This window comes from Marmota monax, unplaced genomic scaffold, assembly GCF_021218885.2.
Source record: "Marmota monax isolate L192 unplaced genomic scaffold, Marmota_monax_Labrador192_F-V1.1 WCK01_AAM20220418_F8-fsc00098, whole genome shotgun sequence".
NCBI classification, from domain to species: Eukaryota; Metazoa; Chordata; class Mammalia; order Rodentia; family Sciuridae; genus Marmota; species Marmota monax.
Window position 1 is genome coordinate 5097977 of NW_026694639.1, and position 24998 is coordinate 5122974.

At 35.6% G+C, this 24998-nt stretch overlaps 1 protein-coding gene across 2 annotated transcripts in view; it reads right to left on the bottom strand.

Moving 5' to 3' along the window:
• Window positions 1–369: 369 nt before the first annotated feature.
• Slc39a12 (solute carrier family 39 member 12) overlaps window positions 370–24998 on the bottom strand; it is a 66779-nt gene continuing 42150 nt past the window's right edge. For both annotated transcript variants that reach the window (XM_058572304.1, XM_046423075.2), the window contains exons 12-13: window positions 23896–24083; window positions 370–882 (exon numbers count right to left, since the gene is read on the bottom strand). In XM_058572304.1, coding sequence (XP_058428287.1) covers window positions 754–882; window positions 23896–24083 — 317 coding nt within the window. In that variant the 3' untranslated portion in view covers window positions 370–753. The remainder of the gene's footprint in view (window positions 883–23895; window positions 24084–24998) is intronic.

Sequence of the window (24998 nt, forward strand, 5' to 3'; positions counted from 1 at the left end):
TTTAGGATTCTGTGTTTCCTCAGAATGAATATAAAACATATCTTACTTGTCAGGAAGATTATTTCCATAAATATTACCTGTTACACAATCTGTGAGCATTTAGGCATTAATCTATGGTCTGGACTCAACCTTTGTTATTTGAAAAATGTTCAAACTTCATCTTTGGTTTCCAGTTCTACCAGCCTGGAGCAGATTTCCTTTGGTGACTTTAGAAGAAGAATGCTGACATATTATCCTTTGGGTTTCCCAAGTTCATGAGCACTCTTTAGCCAGTGAGTTATGCCTCCAGGTGAACTATACCATATCAGCGCGGTAAGGGGGGACTTCACACCTGACATCCAATAATAGAAGGTCATACAAATCACCATGTTAAAACTAGACTTTATTTTGTTTCTTTGTTAGTTTGCTTTTTATCCCAACAGGCATCTGTACTTCAAACACTATGAGCAAATATTCTTTTGCAGGGAAACAATATTTTTTTAAGTTTACTAGAATTAATTAAATTTTACTAATGGCTAAAAAAAACTAATAAGATTCATCGCAGCGTTGGAAAGAAAAACAAAAATTTCAGTCTGACCTTTAGATATTTCCAGAACCAAAATTGCATTTAAAAATTAGCAGGTTAATGAACTCCAAGGCACAGTCTTCACTTGAGATAAGAAATGCATAATTTACTCATCACTATAGAATACAAGAAAAGAAATGAAATGAAACCATGTGACTTCATTTTTGAAGGATTTTGAGAACCTTAATTTATATTTTAATGTTTTGTTCATATATAGCCAAGAGTAAGAGAGAAAGCCAACCTAAGATCAATCCAACGTTCTGCAGGAGAAACATCATCCAGGGTCGTCGTGATTGAACATGAGTCATTTCAGGAAGCTAAAAAAAGAATGAAAAAACCAGAATAAAATCCAGATATATTCAACTGCTGGGAAAAGCTTGGTGGGAAAACATGAGAGACTCTGTTATTCAGAACTTAATAACCTTTAAAATTCCCCAAACAGTTACCAAATGCTTAATACCTATTCTTACCACGAGTTTGAAATGTAAGCTAAAATAAGCCACGTGATTATGGTTCTAAAGGTCCTATTGGCACAAGTCTTAAAATGATATTGTTAACAGCTGAAGCCTAATTCCTCTCACTTTTGCTTTCAGAAACTATTTAAATGTGAAAGAGATAAAACTTGAAAGGTACTACTTTTGACTATTCTGTTAGGTATATGGTTGCTGCAAAGCATCTGTAATTTTTTTTCTATTCAAAGAGATGATCAAGGCCTTCATGACCTTTAGAACAGTAAAGCCCTCATTTCCTAGGTCTATATTTTATTCTCAGAGAGACAAATGGAGATGATTTCACATTTGTCAAATGCCATAATATCGTGTAAAGGGAAATGTTCACTCAAGCACCTGTGTGAAGTGCTCCAATGTGTTTTCGAAGCCTATTAGTTGGAATCCCTCATCCTGAGAAGGTCAGAGTGAGTACATCTCTTTCACACAGAGACATTTCTATTGTAGGACAGGTGAGGTCAACATTGACTGCAGATTTAACTCAATCTGGGTGTGATTGACATTCTGGCCCTGATAATTCCTTGTCGTAAGACCTTACCTGTCCACTTAGGATGTTTAGCCATATCCCTGGCTTCTACTAGATATTGATTGCACCTCTACCCAGGGTCATAACAATCCAATTTGTCTCCTGACCTTTTCAAATCTCACCTAGGGGATAAAAATCTCCTGCAGTAGTGAACTACTAGATTATTTTACATCAAATAAAAGATGAACAGATAATGTATTCAAAGGCTTTAGATTTATGGCAATGGGGAACAGGCAGATACATTTTCAAATATGTGTGGAGGAGCATCCTAAAATTTCTATCTGGGTATGCTTGAGATGGATGTTTCTTCTTTTTAGAAGATAATTGACTGGGATAAGGATTTGGATTATTGTAACCTGTTATCTTGCATTCCAGCATTTAGCAGTGGACTAAAAAGACAAAATAGCCTATAATTCCAGCAGCTCGGGAGGCTGAGGCAGGAGGATCTCAAGTTCAAAGTCAGCCTCAGCAAAAGCAAGGTGCTAAGCAACTTACTGAGACCCTGTTTCTAAATGAAATACAAAATAGGGCTGTGGATGTGTCTCAGTGGCCAAGTGCCTCTGAGTTCAATCCCCAATACCACCTTACTCCAATAAATAAATAAATTTGAAAAGCCAAAATAGGATCCTGATCTGCCTTCCAGGATGATTGGCCTTAAACACATGGCATGCCCTTGGTGTCTTTTTCTTTTTTTTTTAATTTTTATTGTTGGTTGTTCAAAACATTACATAGTTCTTGATATATCATATTTCACACTTTGATTCAAGTGGGTTATGAACTCCCATTTTTACCCCGTATACAGATTGCAGAATCACATCAGTTACACATCCATTGATTTACATATTGCCTTACTAGTGTCTGTTGTATTCTGCTGCCTTTCCTATCCTCTACGATCCCCCCTCCCCTCCCCTCCCCTCCCCTCTTCTCTCTCTACCATCATTCATTTCTCCCCCTTGTATTATTTTTTTGGTGTCTTTATTCCATGTTTAAACATGTTACTTTAGAGAAGTCCTGTATGATCCATAAATTACTATAAATTCAAAAGGACATTTTGAAAAATATATAGACTATGGATAATACATAATTGTATGCTTCCCAATTTTGTAGTCAAGTACCTTAGTAAAAGAAAGCTAAAGCATTTACTTTTATTTTACATTTTACATATCATATGGATTTATAATTATATTTAATATTTAAATTTGGTATAACATAACAAGTTGCTCATACAGTTCACAATGGGTTTATGATAAACTTCCCATTTATTCTTAGTGAATGATACCTACTATTCTTTTAATAAGACTGTTTTTGTTTCTAACATCTGGATATAAATCTAATCCACATTGGCAGAGCAGCATTCTAGAATTCTTTATTAAGGTTTATATGTGTAGGGAAGGAAGAATATTTGTTCTCAAAGGACCCTTGAAGCATTAGCAAGATGTACTGAAATTTTCTAATATTTGATTCTCAAGTTTTAAGCAATTTTTAATAGTTAACTTCAGAGTCAGGTGACATGGTCAATGAGTTTTCTAATCTGTATCTTAGACTTTCTCAGTGAGACACAATTATACTGATTGTGGTCACTTAATGGCTTAAACTTGGATTAACCTTACTTCCAAATACTGGGATAAGACATTGCATACTTTCTTTTCCTTCTTATTTTTCACACAAGATAATTAATGATCACTTACATGATGTGGCTGAATTAATAGCAAGCCCTTCCTTACTGTACCTGCTGCTGTTCTCCTTTCATAAATAAGAGAAGTGGTTTCTGGAAAGATTTTCTTGGCAAAGACTTATAAAATATATGGGCCACTGATTAAACCATCAGAATTGTTTTGAGTAGATTATCATGGAGGAAAATATTTCAGATAATATAGAATGATTTAACCAGAATGATTCTATTTCAATAGATTAGAACTGAGATTAATTTTCAAATCACCAATGTTTTTATGAACCCACACTTTAGAAAGCTTATTTTCATTTCCATCTTTTCCTCAAATTTCTAATCAGGGTCTTCGGGGAGAAGTTGATCCTTGACGAGGGTAGAGTTAAAACCCCCAAAGTTTTAGATAAATAAAACCACAGAGTCAGCATTAGTATCTTGGAATTTACAGCAAAATCTCAAACAGTCACTGTTCTAACTAAATCTGAGTGCCAAAATTTTTTTTAAAAAACATATGAGTCACAATGTGTCTTATTGTTCTCACTGGCATGTACATCTGCTTCTTACCTGCAGTGTCTGACAAATGTGAGAATTAAATACATCTATTTATGAGAGTCAGTGACCCAACCCCAAGGAGAAAATCATTAATCCTTCATTCTGAGTATGTCGATGGCATCATCCATAAGGAGATGACAGGAGCCCTCATAGCTCCAAGATAACATTCCCATGGAGGATCGTGCCTGGTGGAGCTGTGCAGCAGGCTCTGCCTTCTTCTTAAGATAACTAGCTCTAGGGTAACTTGCCATCCATTCTGGTGTGCCTTCTAGAAGCATGTCTTTCCCTGGAGGTTTTTCAGAACAACCTAGCTATAGATATAAAACCTTATATAGTGCTTATTGGATTTTCTTTTCATTTAAAATCATTTGTCATGTTCTTTCTTATATCTGCTCCTGCTCTTTACCCCTTATTGTCCTGCAAGAGAGGAAATTATTAACTCCTTTGAGTTATGTAGAAGCATTGGCTCAGGGGAAGATAAAAGACTCACCCCACCATCACCAAGATGTGACATCAGAACTAGAACAAAAAGCCAGGTTAGCTTACAGTGGTGGACCCAAAGTGTCCAGGTCTCTATCTGAAATTCATGCTTATCTATTATGCCAGAACCTTTATAATTATAAAAAGAATAGAAATTTCCAAGGCTAAAATGTCCAGTAAGGCACAAAGCCATTACTGCATATGATGAAAATATATAATATACAGATATCGTGCTCTCTTTGTTATAAAAGGCATCACAATATAAGTCTGTATTTTCAAGACAGACAATGCACATTTGAAAAGGGACATTAAAAACAGCCTAAATTTGTTATCCTGTTGATATGGACATTAAAAAAGAGTTGAAGGAGATTCTCATCCTGAAATACAAGTTTTAATTTTAATTTGGGTGGCCTATCTAAACTGCCCATGTTACATATAAATTGGTTTTGTTAGAAAACTCGACTAAACCTGCTTTTGAGATAGTACTTGGTTCTTTTTAGCATGATAATATATGTACATATGAATCATAATATCTTTTGCATACATACTGAAACACCAGAAAGCATTATAGAAAGTCTTTCCAAAGAAAACAAACATAAAATGCCAAAGTTCAAGCCATATCTGATTACAACTTTTCAGCGCCTCTGAAGTTACCCATACTTTTTCATTTTAGTCACTAAAATTTGAAGGAAAAAAAAAAGGTTCATAGCAATTTTCAAAAGCAAATATTTGGGTTTTTTTTTATTCTGTTTTTAAAATTCCTGATAAGAATTCAAGTGCTGATGCTTTACCCCTGGCTTTCAGTGAGAAAGGGGACTTTAATTCCAAGAAAGTTTAATTCTGTTTGGACCAATTTTACAGACCTTGATTTATATTGTAGGAATAAAAAAGTAAGATGATGGATAGAGTATATTGTCACAGAAGGGACAAAAAAAGAATTTTAACAAAAGAGCTTTGCCCAAAGATAGTGCTAAGAGAAATTCTTTCAGGAATTTGGAAACCTTGAAACAGAAAAGCAGCTTGCTTTTTTACCAACATGTTTAGCAAGATTTCTAACTCAATGCACTGAATGTAAAGACTTGACTCTCAAGGAGTGGTAATTTTCTGGAAAAGAAAAAATTTGCCTAAAAAGCAGCTCTTTAGTTTGTCATTATTAATTCTTTTTTCAATTTTAAATCAAGGTATGTGTGTGAGTGTGTGTGTGTGTGTGTGTGTGTATAGATATATATTCCTTAAGATCCACACTAACTGTAACTTATCACAGATAATGTTCCCTTCAAATTCTAATTGACTTATTGTTATGGTTAACCATTATGTGGGATTTCTGAATATGTTAGAAAATTATATTAAGTAAATGTTTTGAGCTTTTAGTCTCCATAATTGTATTCCTAGTCAAGTCAAAGCTTTAAAAATAAATGCTTATAGAGAAAACTGGGGAAACATATCAGGAGGAGAATATAGATGAATACCAATCAGGTACTATGTAATAATTACATATTAGGAATGACCTGTCACAAAGAAGGATTATGTATAGAACAACTTCTGGATCTAATACTGGGTCTCTTGTACACCTGAATCTTGCACCAAGTAAAGCCTTCTCTGTTTCCATCTATAATTTGAAAATGGTTTCTTACTGGTGTCATTAAAGACCCTTCATTGAACCCTTCAGTGTTTACTGTCATTGGTGATACATAAATGTACATATTGAAGGAGAAAGATAAGCACCAGGGCTTCTAAAATAGGCAAAGATGTCAAAGACCTTTTATCATTAAAAATGCACAATTCCAGTACAGAAATTCAATATTCATCTGTTGAAACTCTTGGTATTGCCTCTTATGAAGGTAAAATTTTATGTCAACATGTTTTTTTTCTTTTAGGAATGCATAGCTTTTGATATCATGGACTTTTAGAAGTGATTTTCTTCTCCATCATGAAGCCCATTTGACAAATGATTTATGCCATCTTCCTCTCAAGAATGTCCTAAAACCCATGATATATATTTGCATCAGATAAACAAAACCATCTTTGTTCCTGAGAAATAGGATGAAGAAGAAAATTCAAAGACTTATTTTGAAGGAGGTCCTAATTTTGCTTAATCTCTGGAGAGCATCCTTGTTGTTGACTGTTTGCTGTCATCAAAGACAAAGTAAGCCATTTATAAAAGTGATGAAGTTAATGCTAACCTTAGTTTGGCTTCACTTTTTTTTTGCAGAAAATATACATCTAAGAATAAAATAGAAACTTGTTGGTTAAAGTCATCATTTGATTTGCAAATTTCCAATTACTTGTTTGCATGTGCAAACTATATTCTTAAAAGTTGATTATCTGGGTCTCCTGGTTTCTAGTGTAATATATAAAAGGGCTTAGAAATGAGCTCTCTGTCCGAACATGTTAAAGAAACAAAAAAGACCAAATGAAAAATAAGTAACTTTTCTTAGACCCATCAAAGAAGAAAGATCACCAGGCATACCTCAGAAACTGGACAAACAGCATGGTGGATTCAGAGATTCACAACTCATCAGGAGCAAAAGCAGGAGCAGAAACCAGTGCCTGGGCTAGAACACTTGCTATGATGGATGACTTTCTGGAGGCTTGGTGAGGACATCTTTAAGAGTTAAAAACTCCAGAGGACCCAGTCATAGAGATTGTTGGGAGTCACCCCGGCTCCAAAGACTAACTAACTTCCCCATCCCCCAAGAAGAGCTGTCCAATGGTGAGCCCTGCTGACTCGCATGATCCTTACCCACCAATCAGACTAGCCCTGCTGACTCTCATGATCCTTACCCACCAATCAGAAAGCGCCCCGTGCAAACTGTCAAACCGCCCCCAGCTCTATAAATGTGCAGAGCTGTTCCTCAATAAAGGGGCACTTCTCCAACCATGAGCCTTGTCCGGTAGTTCTTTCAGAGATTGTCCAGCTTTGGTGAATCATAATTCTAGGAGCTCCTAGGAGCTCCACAGTCCTCACCATGGAGATAGATTCCCCTCCAGTTTCTGGCGGGGGGAGGGGAAAATGAACCACTCATAAATATACCAGAGCATTCAGCTCTTCTTAACAAGTCCTGTTCTCAGGGAAAACTAGTAAACCTGAGGCTAACATGCATGGGTTTATCAGGAGCCTAATCTACCTCCAGTGCCCCCTAGTCATTCTCTCTTATGTGGGTGGGGGTGGGGGGTGGGAGGAGGAATGAGAAGCTCTAGTGAAGCCTGGTGATCACAGTCCAGGGCACAGGTTCACTGGGAGATTGAGCCCTATCAAAGGACTGTAGAACCCGCCCCTCCCTACACCTTACTGCTATATTACTAAGGTTTGATTCAATTCAGTTCCTTGTATTCAGTATATCAGCTCCACTTTCAACAAAAACAAATATATATATATAAAAGACAGTTTAGAGAGACTGAATAACCCTCAGAACTGGCATCAGATATGGCAGGAATGTTGGCTTATAATGGCGAGAGATTCTAAAATACTATGATCAGCATGCTTAAGGGACTTAATAACATATAAGAACAGATGGACATTGTAAGCAAAAATATGGAAATCCTAAGAAAAACCAAAAACTAAATATATATATATATATTAGAAAATAAAAACATGATAACAAAAAACAAAAGAAAAGTCTTTGGTGGGCTTATTAATAAATTGGATGTGGTTAAAGAATCCCTGAACTTAAGGATATTATAAAAAAATCTTCAAAAATAAGCAGAATTTTTTAAAAAAGACCTTTTAAAAAACAACCCAGAATATACAAGAATTTTGGGACGACTACAAAAGGTAAAACAAATCATAAGGAGGAGAAAGAGAAAGAGGAAGAGAAGCAATATTCTAAACACTAATAAGAATTTTTCCAAGTAAATGTCATACACCAAACCAGATATGCAAGACAAGACGTTCAGACTAGCATGAAAAAAAATAATAAAAATCAAACGAAGGTACATCCTTAAGAAAATCTTGAAGGAGACAGAGGGATGAGACTTATTTGAAATGTCCTCAGAAACCATACAAGCTGGGCTGGGGTTGTGGCTCAGAGGTTGAATGCAAGCCTAGCATGTGTGAGGCACTGGGTTGGATCCTCAGAACCACATAAAGTAAAATAAAGACATTGTGCCCACCTATAACTAAAAAGTAAATATTAAAAAAAGAAAAGAAACCATGCAAGCCAAAGAGGATGATATAAGATATCTAAAGTGTTAAGAAACAGAAATCCCACCAACCTAGAATTCTATGTCCTGCAAAATTATACTTCAAACATAAAGAAGAAATCAAAATTTTCTCAGAGGAAAAAAAAAAACTGGAGGGAATTTGCTGCCAAACAAATGAAACATGCCTTCTGAGAAATGGCAAAATTTCCTAAGAGAAGAAAAGAGACACAGGTCCAAAACTTAGGTCTGCATAAAGGAAGAACATTAGAAAAAAAATAAGTGAAGGTAAAGGAAACTTTTAGTTTATTATTCTTAATTAACTTAAGAGATAATAGTTGTTTAAAATAATATAATAAATAACATGTTCAAATACATATGCTTATGTATATGTGAAATGATTGAAGACATGACTAAAGGGAGAAGAGGGAAGAATTAAGAATATTTTGTTATTATGAAATGTTTGTATTCCTTCTGAAGCACTGTGGTATTATTAGAATGAATACTTGGGATTAATTGCAAATATACATTGCGATTAATAGAGGATAGAGGAAGATATACTATGCTAACACTAATCAAAAGAAAGTCAAAGCTACTATATTACCTGTAGGCACAGCAGTCTTCAGATGAAGAAAACTTGTCAGAAATAAATGAGAAATCATATAACAACAAAGGAGGCAACCCTTTAGGAAAACATAAAATCCATAATGAGTATGTGCTTAATAACAGAGCATCAGAATATGTGAGGTAAAAACTGATCCAATTGCAAGGAGAAACAGTTTAATTCAGTATTTTATTTGGAGACTTTAATCCCCCTTTATCAGAAATGGACAGATCTAGCAAGCAGAAAATAAAGACATAGTTGAATTCAACAGCACCATAAATCAACTGGGCGTAATTGACACCCATTGACTACTTCATCCAATGAGAACAGATTAAAAATTCTTCTCCAAATCAAAGGGAACATTCACCAAGATAGATAAGACATAACAAATTTAAAAGCATAGAAGTCATGATATATCTTCACTTAGACCATATTGATTAAACTAGAAATCAACAACGGAAACAAAACTAGAAAATGCCAAGATACCTTGAAATAAAACAATACACACCTAAAGTCACACATGAGTTCATGAAGAAATCTCAGATTTTTTAAATGGATGAATATGAAATAGAATTTATTAAAATTTGTAGAATAGAGTAAAAGTAATACTTAGGGAGATATTCTCAGCATTAAATACATACATCAGAAAAGAAGAAAGATTTAAATTAACTACCTAAGCTTCTGTCTTCGGAAACTAGAAAATGAATAGCAAATTAAATCCAAAATCAGCACAAGAAAAGAAATAATAAATATTAGAGCAAAACATTAGATAAAGAAGTTGAAAGTAGGTAATCAATTCAGAAATTCAACAAAACTAAAGATGGTTCATTGAAAAGACCAATAAGATAGATAAGTCTCTAGCCCAGCTAACTAGGAAAGAGAGATGACATAATTATTAATATCATAAATAAGAAAGGGGATGTCAGTACAGATCTCATAGACATTAAAAAGTTAACAAAGGAATATTATGAATAACTCCATCCCTATACTAATGCCTTTAAAATAGATTAATGCCTTGAAAAATACAATCTGCCATACCTCACACAAATAACATTCACTCTGAATCGGCCTATATCTATAAAAGAGATGGAAACAAACTAATAACTTCCCAAAAGAAAAAGTGCAAGCTCAGAGGACTTCACTGATGAATTCTACCACTTAAGGTAGAGAGTATAACAAGTCTTGGTAACCTCTTCCAGAAGGTTGAATGCAGAAACAGAGAGAATACTTCCTCTTTTTATGAGACCAGTACTGTCCTAATAATAAAAACCAACAACATTACAAGAATTAAAGACTTAAAACGAATATCTCTCAGGTTTATAGAAGAAAATAAATCTGCAATAAAATATTAGAAAATCAAAAGTATTTATCAGCTTCCCATCACTATACAAAATACCCAAGATGATATACAGAGAAAAAGGTTTGCTTTGGCTTACAATGTTTGAGTTTCCAGGTCATGATTTGGCCCCATGGCTTTGGGCCTGTGGTGAGACAGCACATTATGGTGGGAGCATATGGCAAAGAAAGACTGCTCTCCTCATGGCCAGAAAGGCAAAGAGAAGAAAAAGGGACCGTGGTTGCACAGTTCCCTTTTAGAGCATGCCTCAAAAGATCTAGGGACCACCCTCTAATCCCCATTTCAAATGTTTCTACCGCCTGTCACTAGCAACATACCAAGGACCAGGTCTTTAACACCTGGGCCTTTGCAGAACATTAAAGATCCAAACTACAGTAAAGTTCAACACTATTTAAAAAGAATTATATGTATATACCACAACCAAGTGGGATTTACTCCAGGTATGCAGACTAGTTCACCATTCAAAAAATCAATGTAATTCATTATAGCAACAACTAAAAAAAAAAAGATCACACATTAATAGCCACAGGTGCAGAAAACAGTTGACAAAATCCAACACCCATTCCTAATTAAAAAAAATAAACTCTTAGAAAATCAGGGATAGGGGAAATCTCCTCAACTTAATGAAGAATATTTATAAAAATCTATAGTTAACTTCCACCTAAGTAGTGAGAAACTAGAAACTTTTCTACTAAGATTAGGGAGAAAAGCAAGGATATTCTTTCTTATTTCTCCTTTTGGAATTATCCTGGAGGTCCAAGCCAATGCAATTAGACAAGGCATGAAAACAGAAGGCATTCATACTGTGAAGGATGCAATAAAACTTTGTTCACAGATGACATAGTCATCTATTAAAGAATATCCAAAAATGATTGACAGAAAATCTCCTAGAACTGATAATTGATTACAGCAAGGTTGCAGCATACAATATACAAGAGTCAATTACTCTCCTGGACACCATCGATAAAAAGTGGCATTTAAAGTTAAAAACACGTTACCGTTTCTCTAACATGATAAAAATGACACACTTAACTATAAGTTTCACACAATATGTAAAAGATCTATATGAGGAAAACTTCAAAACTCTGAGGAAAGATATCAAGTATCTCTGAAGACATGGAGAGGATTCTATGTTTAAGAATAGGAAGATTTCTCACAAGTTCACTTATTCCTAACTTAATATACAGATTTGATAGAAGCCCAATCAAAATTCCAACAATTTACTTAGTCGATGTAAATAAGCCAATTCTAAAGTTTATGTGGATAGAAAAAAAGACTCAGAATAGCCAACTCAATATTGAATGACAAGAACAAAGTCCGAGAACTGGTAGTAACCAATGTTGGCTTTCATATTAAGTTTCAGTAATTAAGCAGCGTGGTGTGAGTAAAACAACAGACAGATCGATCAGTGATCAAAGAGAGAGAGAGGCAGAAATGGGCCCATTTTAACAAATAGCGCTGAAACAACTTAGTATCCAAATGCAAATAAATAAATAAATAAACGTTAATCTAGATATGGATCTTTCACACTTCTCCAAAAAATTATTTCAAAAAGGATCATATAGTCAGGCATAGTGGCACACACCTATAACCCCAGACAATTGGAACCCTGGGGCAGAAGGATGGCAAGTTCAAGGCCAATCTCAGCAACTTAGACACTCTCTCTCAAAATAAAAAATAAAAAGGGCTGGGATATTTCTCAGTGTTAAAGCGCCTCTGGATCATAGACCTAAATGTAAAATGCAAAACCATAAAACTTCTTGAAGATTATAATAAACAAAGTCTAGGTTTTCATTTACATGGCAATGATATTTTAGACAAGACATCTATCTTAACCCATTTTAGGTTGCTATTACTAAGTACCAAAGATTGAGGAATTTATAAAGTTCTTGGGGCTGGAGTTGTAGCTCAGAGGTAGAGTGCTTGCCTGGTACGTGTGAGGCACTGGGTTTGAATCCCAGTACCACATATAAGTAAGAAATAAAATGAAGGTCCACTAACAACTAAAAAAATATTAAACAAACAAACAAATAAAAAGAATAAAGTTTTCTTTAAGTCTTGGCTCTGAAAGACAACGAAGTTGAAGAGGAGGCCACCATACCTCCTGAAGTATGTCTTGCCAGTGGGGACTCTTCGTAGGTCCCTAGGCAGTATAGGGTACCACATGGAAAGACAGAACATCTTAGTTAAGGTCTTTCTTTCTATAAAACCACAGTCCCACTAAATCAGGGACACACCCTTACCGACTCAAATAGCTATAGTTTCTCACAAACATTCCACCTTCAAATACTGTAACTGAATTAAGTTTCAAACCTCTTAATACTTCACAGTGAGACTTAAATCACAACATGAAATTTGGTGGGGACACTCAATCCACAGTAACAAAGACATAATCTATTAAATAATGAACTGATAAACTGGGCTATAATAAAATTTAAAACTTCTGTTTTATGAAAGACAATGTCCAGGTAATGAGAAGATAAGCCACAGAGAGAATTTTTGCAAAAAAATAAATAAATAAGTTTTATCTGATAAAGGACTAAAATTCAAGGAACTTAAAACACAACAACAAGAAAATGACAACTAATTACAAAATGGGTCAAAGATCTGAACAGACATCTCATCAAAGGAGATATACAGATGGCAAGTAATCATGAGAAAATATGCTCAACCTTACATGCTATTGGGGAACTGCAAATTAAAACCCTGAGATACCACCAAACATGTATCAGAATGGCCAAAGTCCAGGACACTGACAACACCAAGTGGTGCTAAGGCTGTGGGAATTGCAGTGGGAATGCAAAGTGTCACCACCACTTTGGAAGACAGTTTGATGGTTTCTTATTAAACAAAACATATTCTTACCAAACGATCTAGTAGTCAGGTTCCATGGTGTTTAGCCAAAGGAGTTGAAAACTTAGGTCTACACAAAATCTGAACAGGGAAAACTTATTATGTGGACATAAAAAAACTGCAGCTTTATCCACAATTGCCAACATTTGAAAGCACCCAAGATGTTCCTCAGTAGATGAGTAGTTAAATAAGCTATGGTACATCCAGAGAGTGGAATAGTATTCAGAACTAAAAGTAAATCAAGCCATGAAAAGACATGGAGGAAATTTAAATACATAGTACTAAAAAAAAAAAAGAAGGCAATGTGAAAAGCCTGCATATCCTAGAACTGTGTGACATCTGGAAAAAGGCAAAACTATGGGGAAAGTAAAAATAATAAAGGTTGACTGATGCTGGGGAAAAATAAGGATGAATAGGAAAGGACAAAAGATATTTAGAGCAGTGAAACTACCTTGTATGATACTACAGTGACGGATAAATGTTATCATAGGTCTTCCTCATAGAATGCATGACACTTAATCTAAACTACAGAGTGTCACTATAATAGGTTTGTAGATGGTATTGGATGAACCAGCATAGTATAGGGGGAAAATGGTAGGGTGTGTTTGTGTGTAAGAATAGGAAGCATATGAGAATTCTCTAGACAAACAAAAAAAGAAAAAAAGTTATCTTTAAGTCTTGGCTCTGAAAGACAATGAAGTTTAAGAGCAGGCCACCATACCTCGAGAAGTATTTCTTGCCAGTGGGGACTCTTTGTAGGTCCCTAGGCAGTATAGGAACTGAATTCTCAGTTTTGCTGAGAGCATAAAACTATGCTAAAATAGTTTATTAATTTTTGAAAATCCACTTCCCAGTTACACTAGCCTCATCTAGCCTCATTGCTCAATGGCTACACATGGCCAGTGGCCTCTGTTGTAGGTAGTATAAGAAAAAAGAATAGGATACTGATCTATCCCTAATGTAAACTGAAGGAGTGCTCTTACCTTTGCAGAAGATACACACATCTGCCTGGAGAAGACCCAGAATGTTATGGATCATCATTTTATGTCCCACCCACACATTACTGTTACTCTAAAAATAAAAAAGGAAGGAAAAACTGTAGCATATTTTAAGTTACAGAAGTGTTTGGTATCTAAGTCCAAACTAGACTGTGCCATTTGAATGTCTTCTATTTATACTCAGGACAAGATTCAGTCCAAGTATTTTCCACATTAGAACGAACAATGTATTAGATTTTGTTCTAATGTTGATCACTGATATGAAGTCATTGGAACATCTTTCTATTGTTAAAAAAAATGGATAAAGAAACAAAAGAACTAATCTCTTGAACACTCATATGTCTGTATATTTAGAACAATATTAATAAGGCATTCAACTAATTTTTCTCTTGATTTTTGAAAGACTGTTGGTAATTATTGGTTGATAGCGTGATTACCCAGAGACACATAGGAGTACTTCTATATGCACAAATTGCGTATGATTCTTCATGACACCCAGAAGTTTACCCATTTTTTGCGAAACCTAAAAATCTGTGTAATTCTTTATCTATGCACCGTCTCCAAGAAAATTCACAGAAAAAGTTATCCATGAAATCACAACATGCTAAAAAGAATTAGTAAATTAGAAAAATTATTGCTCATTAATATATATTTATTTATTAATAAAATTTAAAATTGAAGAAGCAAGAAAGAGTCACTGGATGAACTAAATTCCAATTTCTGTTTTTAGTGAGTTTCAAGAACAAAACAAGAGAAAGGGGCTTAGGTGGTTGGTGTGGAATCCCTTTGACTTACAAGTTGGTCTCCACTCTCTATATTTAATCCATATAGCATTATATTTTTAAAAATACAGATTATAGTACATATCCTTCTGTTAAATAATAATTCATTAAGCAGAATCTACATTGCTTTCTAGTCCCAAGATATTTAAAAATCCAAATAAATAAATTCAGCAAAGTTGAAAGACACAATCAGTACAGAAAAGTCAGATGCTATGTATTCACAATAAACAATCCAAAAGGGAAATTAAGAAAACAATTCTATTTACAATAGTACCCAAAAGAATAATATATGTGAGAATAAAGTCAACTAAGGAGGTGAAAGCCCTGTACAGTGCTATGATATCAACGTGGTTTGTCCTCCCTAGGTCCATGTGTGGCTTGGTCTCCAGTGTGGCAACATTGGGAGGTAGTGTGGACTTGAGGTGGGTCCTAGTGGGAGGTCCTTAAGTCACTGTGGAAGCAGCCCTTGTAAGGGATTACCATAATTTTCCTGGAACTTGAGTTAGTTCTCATAAGAGCATGCCTGACCACCCAATTTGCTCTGAAGTGAATCTTATCATGCCATGATGCCACCCATTGTTAGACCCTCCTCAGAGCCTGAACCCATGGGGCCACCTCTGAAATGGTCTCACCAATGGTCTCACCTCTGAAAGCTTCCACCATCACACTAGGGGCTAAGTTTCCAGAACATGGGCCTTTGGGGGACAAATCAAGTTCAAACCATAACAGGGTCATTTACTGCTTGTTAAGGATTCATTGCCATTACATTTCACTTAGAAACATGAAATTCTGTGTTATGTTTAGATCTCAGCTCTCATGTTCCATAAGTAATCATAAAACAGTCCATTTCTGGAGAATTAGAAGCCCTGTCTTTTAATCGTCTGCAGTGTTATCTACTTGTGATTGATCTAAAAGAGATGGAGAGACACACACCTAGAGTCTCCTTCCCTTTGGGGAACCTGGCTGATCCTCTGATTAGACCTGGTTGGAAAAGAAAACACTTTCACAGAGATTAGGTTTTATCCTCTGCAAAATCTCAGGAGGACCTTGTAGGATTTCTCTTCTACAATACTCTGGAGAATGAGAATTTGCTCTTGAATGTTCCTTTTTAAAAAAACATACAAATTCTTGCTTTTAATAATCCCAAGAGTTTAATTCAATAAATGTTTGGGGTCTGACTATAAAGTTTTCCCTTTTCTCTTCTGGACTTATTTTCTTGGTTTCCCCTTTTGACACCCATGAAAAGGGAGATGTTAATGTATGATTTATTTTAGAATCATATTTGATTAGTAATAGTAGGATCCTCAACACAGATTACTATGTTGATTGAATGGAAATATCCTAAAATTGATGTAGTCCCATTAAAGACAGGTCCTATTTTGAATTGAGATATTTTTCAATTTGTAGCTGTTTAAAAAAAACACTTTAATATAGCAGTGTAAATCTTTCTCATCAAGCCGGAAGGCAGGGACCACAGCTCTCAGTACATGTGGGATAAGCAACTGGAGACTTTCCTCAAGGTAACCTTTAAAACTGCAACTTTTCAAACTTTAATATCTTGTCAATATTCACATACAGGATATTATAGGCCTATAAAATCCCAATGATATCTTTCCAAAGCAAGTCATGATGCAGTTTGTAGCAAAAGATAAGTGAAAATTTATCCTCTGGAAACTGAGTTGTAAGATAAGGATCCTATCATCATCACATATAGTTAGGAGTGACAGAAATGGGACCTGCTTTTAGCCTCCATTTAATAATTTACCCCTCCATTTGTCCTAGGGGAAACAATTCACTTAGATAAATTCTTAATTCTATAGTTCAGGAAAAAGATAGCCATCAGCCAGCTTCAGTGTTTTTATAAGAAACAATTACTTTGGTTGGTGTGTGAGAGGGAGGGACAGAGAGAAAGTGAGAAAGAGAAAAAGAGAAGTTCAAGAAGAGCTAGAAGAAAAGAGACATTAGGAGAAGAAATGCATAAATAGTTCCAGTATTCATTTATTAAGTCATAGAGAGAGTTCAGCATTTATCAAAGTTAGGTCTATTAATCATTATCTCAGTAGAAATTTTTTAAGGGTAGGGTTTAGCTGATTTTGACACAAAGAGAAAAGAAATCTTTCAAAGTTGTTGGTAAGAATGATTCATACTTCTTGCTTTTATGAGGAAATAATTGTGAATGTTAAATTATATTTGCTGCCTGAAGTAAGTTTTAAACGTGGGTCATTTCTCAGCAAAGAGTATTTAAAATGTTGCCAGTTACACTCATTGATTTAAAATATTATGCAATATTTGTTACAAACAGTTATGTATTTAAAGGTTGCTTCTTATGTCTTTTTCATACAAATTGTCCCCTCCACATGATGGACTGTATTTAAAGGATGTTACCCAGTTATTGCCACACTTATAAGAAAAGGTGACTTACTTATTTTTTAATGGAAAGGTATTCATTTATCAGACTCAACTTGGTGATTCTGTATTATTACTGAATTGCATTGAACTTATCTTGATTTCTGATTGACTCAATCAAACTCAATAAATTAAAGAAAAGGCATGAGGACCAGTAATGTACCTCAGTAGTAGAGTGCTTGCCTAACTCAGTTTGATGCCCAACGCTATGAAAAAAAAAAAAAAAAAAACATAATGGGGAGAAGAGAATGGAATCAATATCCTAAAAGCACATGATTATAGTTTAATTTTATAATCCTGTTATTAAACAAAGAGAAGTCTGTTTTTTCAATTAATGTTTTCACTCAATTTACTACCTTGAAGCCATTGCATTTACTAAACTAAAATACCTCTAAAGAAGACAATGATCTACTTGATCTGGACTACTGATTTATTGGCTAGGTTTCAGATCTTATTTTGCATTCCTGTGTATTTTTTAAACATAGAGAAAATTAAGTTTATATTTTAAATGCTCTTTATTTGCCTTTCCCACAAGAAAAATTACATGGAAATTAGAAAAATCTTCAGGGAAAATATGGCTGAGATATCCCTTCTGGGAGATACTTCCTAGAAAAGGGCAGGCAATAAATTGTTCTCCATTCTTTCTGAGTTTTCCTCCATTACTATATAAGTGAAATCAGCAGCAATCGTCTTGAAGAAGGAAAGAATTTTCAAAAGAGCATCCAAAATGTAGGTGGGGGGAAGATTTGGAAAACTATGTGATAAGGAAGATTGGGCAGGGGCAGGGGATAGATTGGAAATAGGACATTTGGTTACCTGTCAGTATCCATGTGGCATTGGTCCAGGACCTATTTCAGCAAAATATGCACATGGTCAAGTCCCTTAGAGAAAATGGAGTAGTATTTATATATAATCTCCACATATCCCCCCATATACTTTAAATCATCCTGATTATTTATAATATCTAATGTGATGCAAATGATGCATAAATAATTGGTATACCATATTGTTTAGTGAATAAAAAGAAGAAAAATGTCTGTACATGTTCAGTACAGATTCAATAATTTTTCAAATAGTTTTGATCTGCAGTTGGCCAAATCCTGGAGATACAGAGAGTCACCTGAACGCTCAACTAATTTGCCTTGAATTTCCATGGAGCCAGCACCTCAGCTTTGTTTTGTTTGAGTTTCATTCTGCCTGCCTTCCTGAGTATCCTCCACCATCAGCTTAGGTTATATTAATGTAGAAAACACTGGGCAGGTGTCTAGTTCCCCTATTCTAAGGACATCTCTTGGTACATTTACAGGACAGCCCCTTGAGGTTTCTACACATAGGTTGCTATGGAAACAGTTTCTGTAGGATGTAAAGCCTAAAAATGCCTTAAAATTTCAAACATTGATTTCAGATCCAAAAATAAACTTTGACATAATCCATTTATGTTTTATAAATTAATTAATCTGTGCTTTATATAACAAATCATAGTAGTTAATAAAATGAAATTTCTCTATCCAATCTGCTGAAAAACAATACTTGAGGGCTTGTGTCTTCCTTCTGCATGAATTTGTAAACTTTAAAGAAGTTGAATACAAGAAACCCTCTAGAGTTCTAATTCTGAGAATTTTCTTAGAAGGAACTTTGGGTTCTGAGAGAAAATAAGATATTCTTGATGCTGGGGATGTAGCTCAACAGTAGAGTGCTAACTTAGCATGCATGAGGTCCTAGGTTTGATCTCCAATGCTGCCACGTTTGATCTCCAATGATGACCAATATTCAAATGTATTAGAGTTCATGCATCAAAATTGTCAATCTTTTTTGTGCTAAACCATAAAATAAGTCTCAAAACATTTCAGTTGGTTAAAATGGAATAGAATATACCCTTACTCTAAAAGGGAATTCAATTAAAATCAACAACTAAAATATTTTAGAAAGAGTCTGCATACTGATAGGTAACATACTTCTATAAAACCCAAAGATCAAAAAGGAAACAAAAAATGACATGATAAATTTAAGAACATTTCAAAATGATCAATATTGAAAACTCAACATATTAAAATATATGAGTCAGCTGAAGCAGTGCTTCAAGGGAAATGTATAGCTTTAAATGCTAATATTAGAAAATAATAATGATTGAAAATACATGATATAATATTTTACCTCATAAAGCAAAAGAATAAAAAGTAAATACATTTAAGAAGGAAGGCAGTAACAGTGATTATAGTGGAAACAACAAAACAATTTAAAGCATTGATACACAGTCATTACTAGTTTCTCCAATCATCACATCTGTGCTTCCTGTGCCTATAAACCTAGGCACAGTTAGATTGTGGATTGTGTTCTTGGGGAGAATGAACCAGGGAATAAAATAATGTTTCCATTGAACATAAAGCTATGACCACTCCGTGATCATCTGGGGTTCCCATACCAGTGGATCAAATACCAACAACATGTCACTACACTGGTGGGGGTCCTCATGAGAAGCTAGGGCTACTGCCACCCAATGGGGGAAGAAGGAACCTATCTAGAAACTGGGGGGAGTCCTTGGAGCCTCTCTTGGTGATTTCAAGTCTGGTATAATGGTAAACAGGCCACTAGAGGAAACAGGACCGGCTAAGGACAAAGCAACAAAGACTCAGACTTCTCAGTGAAGAGCTAGGCTTCCTCTTCCAGGAAGAGAATCTATGTTGGCCAAATGCTGCCTGGAGGGGAGGAGGATGAAGACTGGGTGCTGGAGGACCGAGATGCTCAGTATCAGATAAGGCCTCCAGAGCAGCAGGTGTTATGGTTTGGAAGTGAGGTATCCCCTAAAAGCTCCTGTGTGAGACAATGCAAGAAGATTTGGAGGAGAAATGATTGGGTTATATCCTTAACCTAATCAGTGATTTGCTCCTTGATGGGATTAACTGAATGGTGACTGGAGGCAAGTGGGGTGTGACTGGAGGAAGTGGTTCTTTGGGGGTGTGGCTATGGGGTATATAATTTGTATCTGGAGAGTGGATACTCTCTCTTTTTCTTCCTGATCATCATGTGAGCTGCTTCCCTCTGCCACATACTTCCACATGATGTTCGGCCTCACCTGAACTCTAAGGAATGGAACTGGTCTTCTATGAACTAAGATCTCTGAAACCGTGAGCCCTCAAATAAACTTTTCCTACCCTAAAATTGTTCTGATCAGATTTTTAGTCACAGCAATGAAAAAGCTGACTAAAACAGCAGGGTTTGGCACTTATTCTGACAACTATTTTGTATTAGGTTCTCATGGAGTTTTTTGACTGGCTTCCATTATAAGGGGGCTTTGGGACAGAGGGACTTAAAATTAAAAGAGGTCATGAGCATATCTGAGCGGTAGAAGGGGCCAACTGTTGATGGAGGTCACTGTGTTAGACTCTATTCTCAAGGCTCCTACCCTAGCCACTGCTGCAGAGATCAGTTCCACAAGGGTGTTGACTAGTTTTGTACAGATCCTTGCTTCAGTTCTATACCACATTCCTTTCTCCTGTTTTGGGGCTCTCTGATGTCTTGGCACATAAGCCCAGTGTGAGTGACCTTGGTGCTCTAACATGCTTAATCTAGGAGTGTGGAGAGAAGATACTTGTAGGAACAGTTTTTAAAAATGGGACAAGAGCCCATAGATAAAGGCCTTTTCACTCTCCAGGTAAGTTTAAAGTAAATTTTTAAGGCTTCCTCAGAGGGTCCTGGGAGATGTTCCAGAGTACTGGTCAACTAAATAAAAACACATGACTGTTCCGACTTATGCCTCCCTGTTTCCCTTTCAGGACTTCGCTTCTGCTCTCTGAAGTCATCTCCCAACAGAATGGCTTTCACACTCACCCTTGTTTCTGGTTTGGGGAAAACCCACTAGGACACTGATCTTCATAGCAGAAAACTGATTTCCTGGGGCCACACAGGCTGCATTCATTCTTGACTTCTTTAGAAATCAATCAACGCGACTGGAAGTCAGCATGCTTGGGTTTAGGCCTTCCACTTTGGAGAAAAGGTTGGCAATTTTCCCCAGAGAAGACTTTCTTCTTTGTTGACCTCATAGCTAATGGCCCCATTCTTGCCTCTCATTCTTTCTCTTTTAGGAGTTTGAAATAACACACTCCATTTCTTTGAAACGAACAAACAAACATCTAGCTAATCTTTTCACATTAACCCTGCCCAGAAAGTGCCTGGTAAATATAGCAAGTAACAAGTATTCTAGAATATTCCCCTTTACCCTTCAGTTGCCGTCATTTATTTTCTTTGCTGTTTCACAGAGTCTTGGAACCTTGTTTTCTTCTCTTTAAATGACAGACTGTTTTCTTTGGCACAGCCCCAGAATATAGCAATAGTTAAACTTGCTGCTATGTGAAAGAGCTGTATTTGTTTAGAAGTTACTCAGAAGGCCGTGAGAGCAGGCGACCTGGATTTTAGGAAGCAGCCCCAGGAAACTCAGAGTATTTACTTTCCTGTTTTTTTGCCAGGATACGGATTTTTTTTTCCCCCTCTTGGCCAATAGTCATCTGCAATAAGGTCAAGATTTATGCTAGCTGGAGTCTCCTAGGGTATCAGCTACATTGCTTTCTTATAAAGCAATTACTTACTCTTACCAGATAAGTAGCAGAGACATTGAGGAGAAAATGACATATTTAGCTTAGGGTTCTACATGACAAATGGCTCTTGATAATCTTCCCAGATCAATTTTGGAAGCTTAGACACCATAACAAAGAAAAAAAGATTGAGTACGTACATATACATCCATCATACTTGAAGAGAGATCCAGTCTGGGTTAAAAACAGAATAAACTTCCAAAGAATACAGCAACTGCCCCCAACTGACCCATAAAGAAAACAGAAACTAGAAATCTGAAAGTCAGAAGGCTCAAGAGTGAATCTGAAGATTGATATGTAGACATTTTAAACAAAGGATAAACCATGTCACGTAATGGTGAGTGACAGTATGTTTTTGAAGTCACAAAAAGCTGGTAATCTGAATTTCTCATATGGGAGGGATCACAGGATGCTGTAACATTGACCATAGGTTGGGGGATGGGGTTGAGATGGGGTTCAGAACGGGCGGTTGAATCTACTCCACTTTTAGCTTCATTATCAAAATTAATAAAATTTTTCTGAGCATCCCAAATGATGACATTTCTAAATATGGGTGTACATTTGGTAATGATCTCAGCTATTTGAATTTCATAAGAATTGAGGAAAAGAAATACATAGGAGTTTAAAATGATGGTGTTTACTCTGAGAGTTCCCTTTCTACAGTCTTCTAGAATGTACCATTCTGATTGCATCAGCCCAGGCTCCTGATTGCATAATTTTTTTCTTCATGAAACATTTCCTTTTATTCACTCTTGGGGCAATAGTTGAATTCTGCTTGTCTGATCTATTAGACATATTACTTGCAGCATTGCTTAGTTTGCTTTATCCTCTCAACATATAACGACATAATTTACTCCAATTTAGATTGATTTTCAGTCTTCAATACTTCTTTTGCCAATTTGTTGAATTTTTATCTGCCTTAGTCCAAGCCATCAGAAGGGATAATCATTAGGATCTTTACCCTGAAAATATTTTGAAGTCCAACAGAGGGCAATCTGAAAAAATAGACTGGTATCTTATAGGGACCAGCAGAATTTAAGAGGGGAAAAATATAATTAAAATAAAAGTGTAGAATTTCCCAGAATCAAATCCTTTATAAGACTATAGAGAATGAAACATGATAATTGAGTTGTCGTTAGTGTCAGTGAGGACCTCTTGAGGAAACACGTTGCATTTTATAGAACAAATGCTATCATAATATTTCTCATTTCTCATTTCTTTAGCAGTTAAACTCAAAGATGAATTTTTATTTTTAAAATAAAGTGGTTGATTAAATCAAACAACCATTGATGATAAATTCCATAGAACTATTTTGCATTATATGAGTAAAATGGTTATTTAATAAAACACTTCATTTGTCAATTGGGGGTCCAGGCATTATATACAAGATGCAATACTGGAACAGAATAAGCCACTTTTTGATAATTATAAACATTTCTTTCTTTACACTTAGGCCACTAATAGAATGTCAATATTTTCTGTACCTGAAATTATGTTATTTTTTACTACAATTTACCTTATTGGATTGCACAGAATATTTACTTAGTCATTTACATATATTATTATCTATATTCTTCTTATCTTGTACCTATTTAACCTTTCATCTTAATTGCTTATTGCTTCCCCTGCTCTCTCTCTCATACTGGGGATTGAATCCAGGGGCACTCCATCACTGAACTATATCCCCAGACTTTTAAAATCTTTTTTAAATTTTGAGACAGGATCTCACTAAGTTACCAGAGGCTGGCCTCAAACTTGCAATCCTCCTACCTCAGCCTTCTGAGTTGCTGGGATTACAGGCATGTACTTTTTAAAATGCTTTTACATTTTCAGTGTTTACAAAACAAAACAGAAAATCCAAAAAAGCTTACCATTTCCACCAGGGATAAATACAAGAACATTCCAGCAGTGACTGTTAAGATCCAGTCTTGGACACATGGATCAGTGGACACTGAGAGGCCAATGTATAGTCCTACGAAGGCAGTTAGAGCACTTATAAAATTCATCAGAATGGCAGTCTTAATAGAGAGTCCAGAGCTTAAAAGCACAGCAAAGTCTCCTGAAGTTTAAGGGGAAAAAAGAGTAAAATTATCATTTAACTAGTGATGCCTGAAAAGTAATGTGCTATTCGGTTGTTTCGAATTTCAGAAGCTGGAACCAATTTCGTTTGTAAAGTTGACTGATAAGTTAGTAAAAGTGTTGTCCTGTATTTCTATAGGATTTTCAGCAAGTTCATTCTGCTGATAGAGAGCTGCAGTGTGAAAGTCTATTCCTTTTGCTTCTCCTAAATAGAGCCTATACAGAGAGGTCTATGATATATTCTTCAGTTCCTGATAACCCATGCATTTTCAACTTAGATAATGCAAAATAGAGTCACTCTCTATCCCAGGGTTTCTAAATATTTTTGCCTGGCAATTTGCTAGGGGAAATCATGACATTATATGGGCTTCAATGACTTACTGATGCAGAAACTGCTGTTGGGAAAGATAAAACCAGTTAAGAGATTTTTTAAAAATTCATTACAAGTCAAGAGAACAAATTTTTCTTTTAGAAAATCATTTTGCTGCCTTAATATGTACAGAAAAGCAACCTTCTTCCATACATCCCTGTCCTCTAAATAAAGAATGATCTATTAGTAAATCTCAGAGTATCTATTTCTTAATCTCAGGGATTAGAAGAGATGAACATCAAACAAAGAGACAGCCTGGCACTCTACTTCCTAGTTCCATTACATAATGGGTCCCATGAACAAGTCTTGAAGTAATTTTGTGGGTCTGCTGCAGACTGTCCCACCGCCCTGTGATTTTGGATCAAGGATCAGCCACTATCACAGTAGCTACACATGGGGCTGTAGGGTACAGTTTCTAGATCAGATATACATACATAAGCTCAGGATAAACTACTCCAAGAAAGATGAGTTAACAACCAGTCAGTAACAGGACTTTGATCAATGAATACCCTTGAGCAAGGGGTG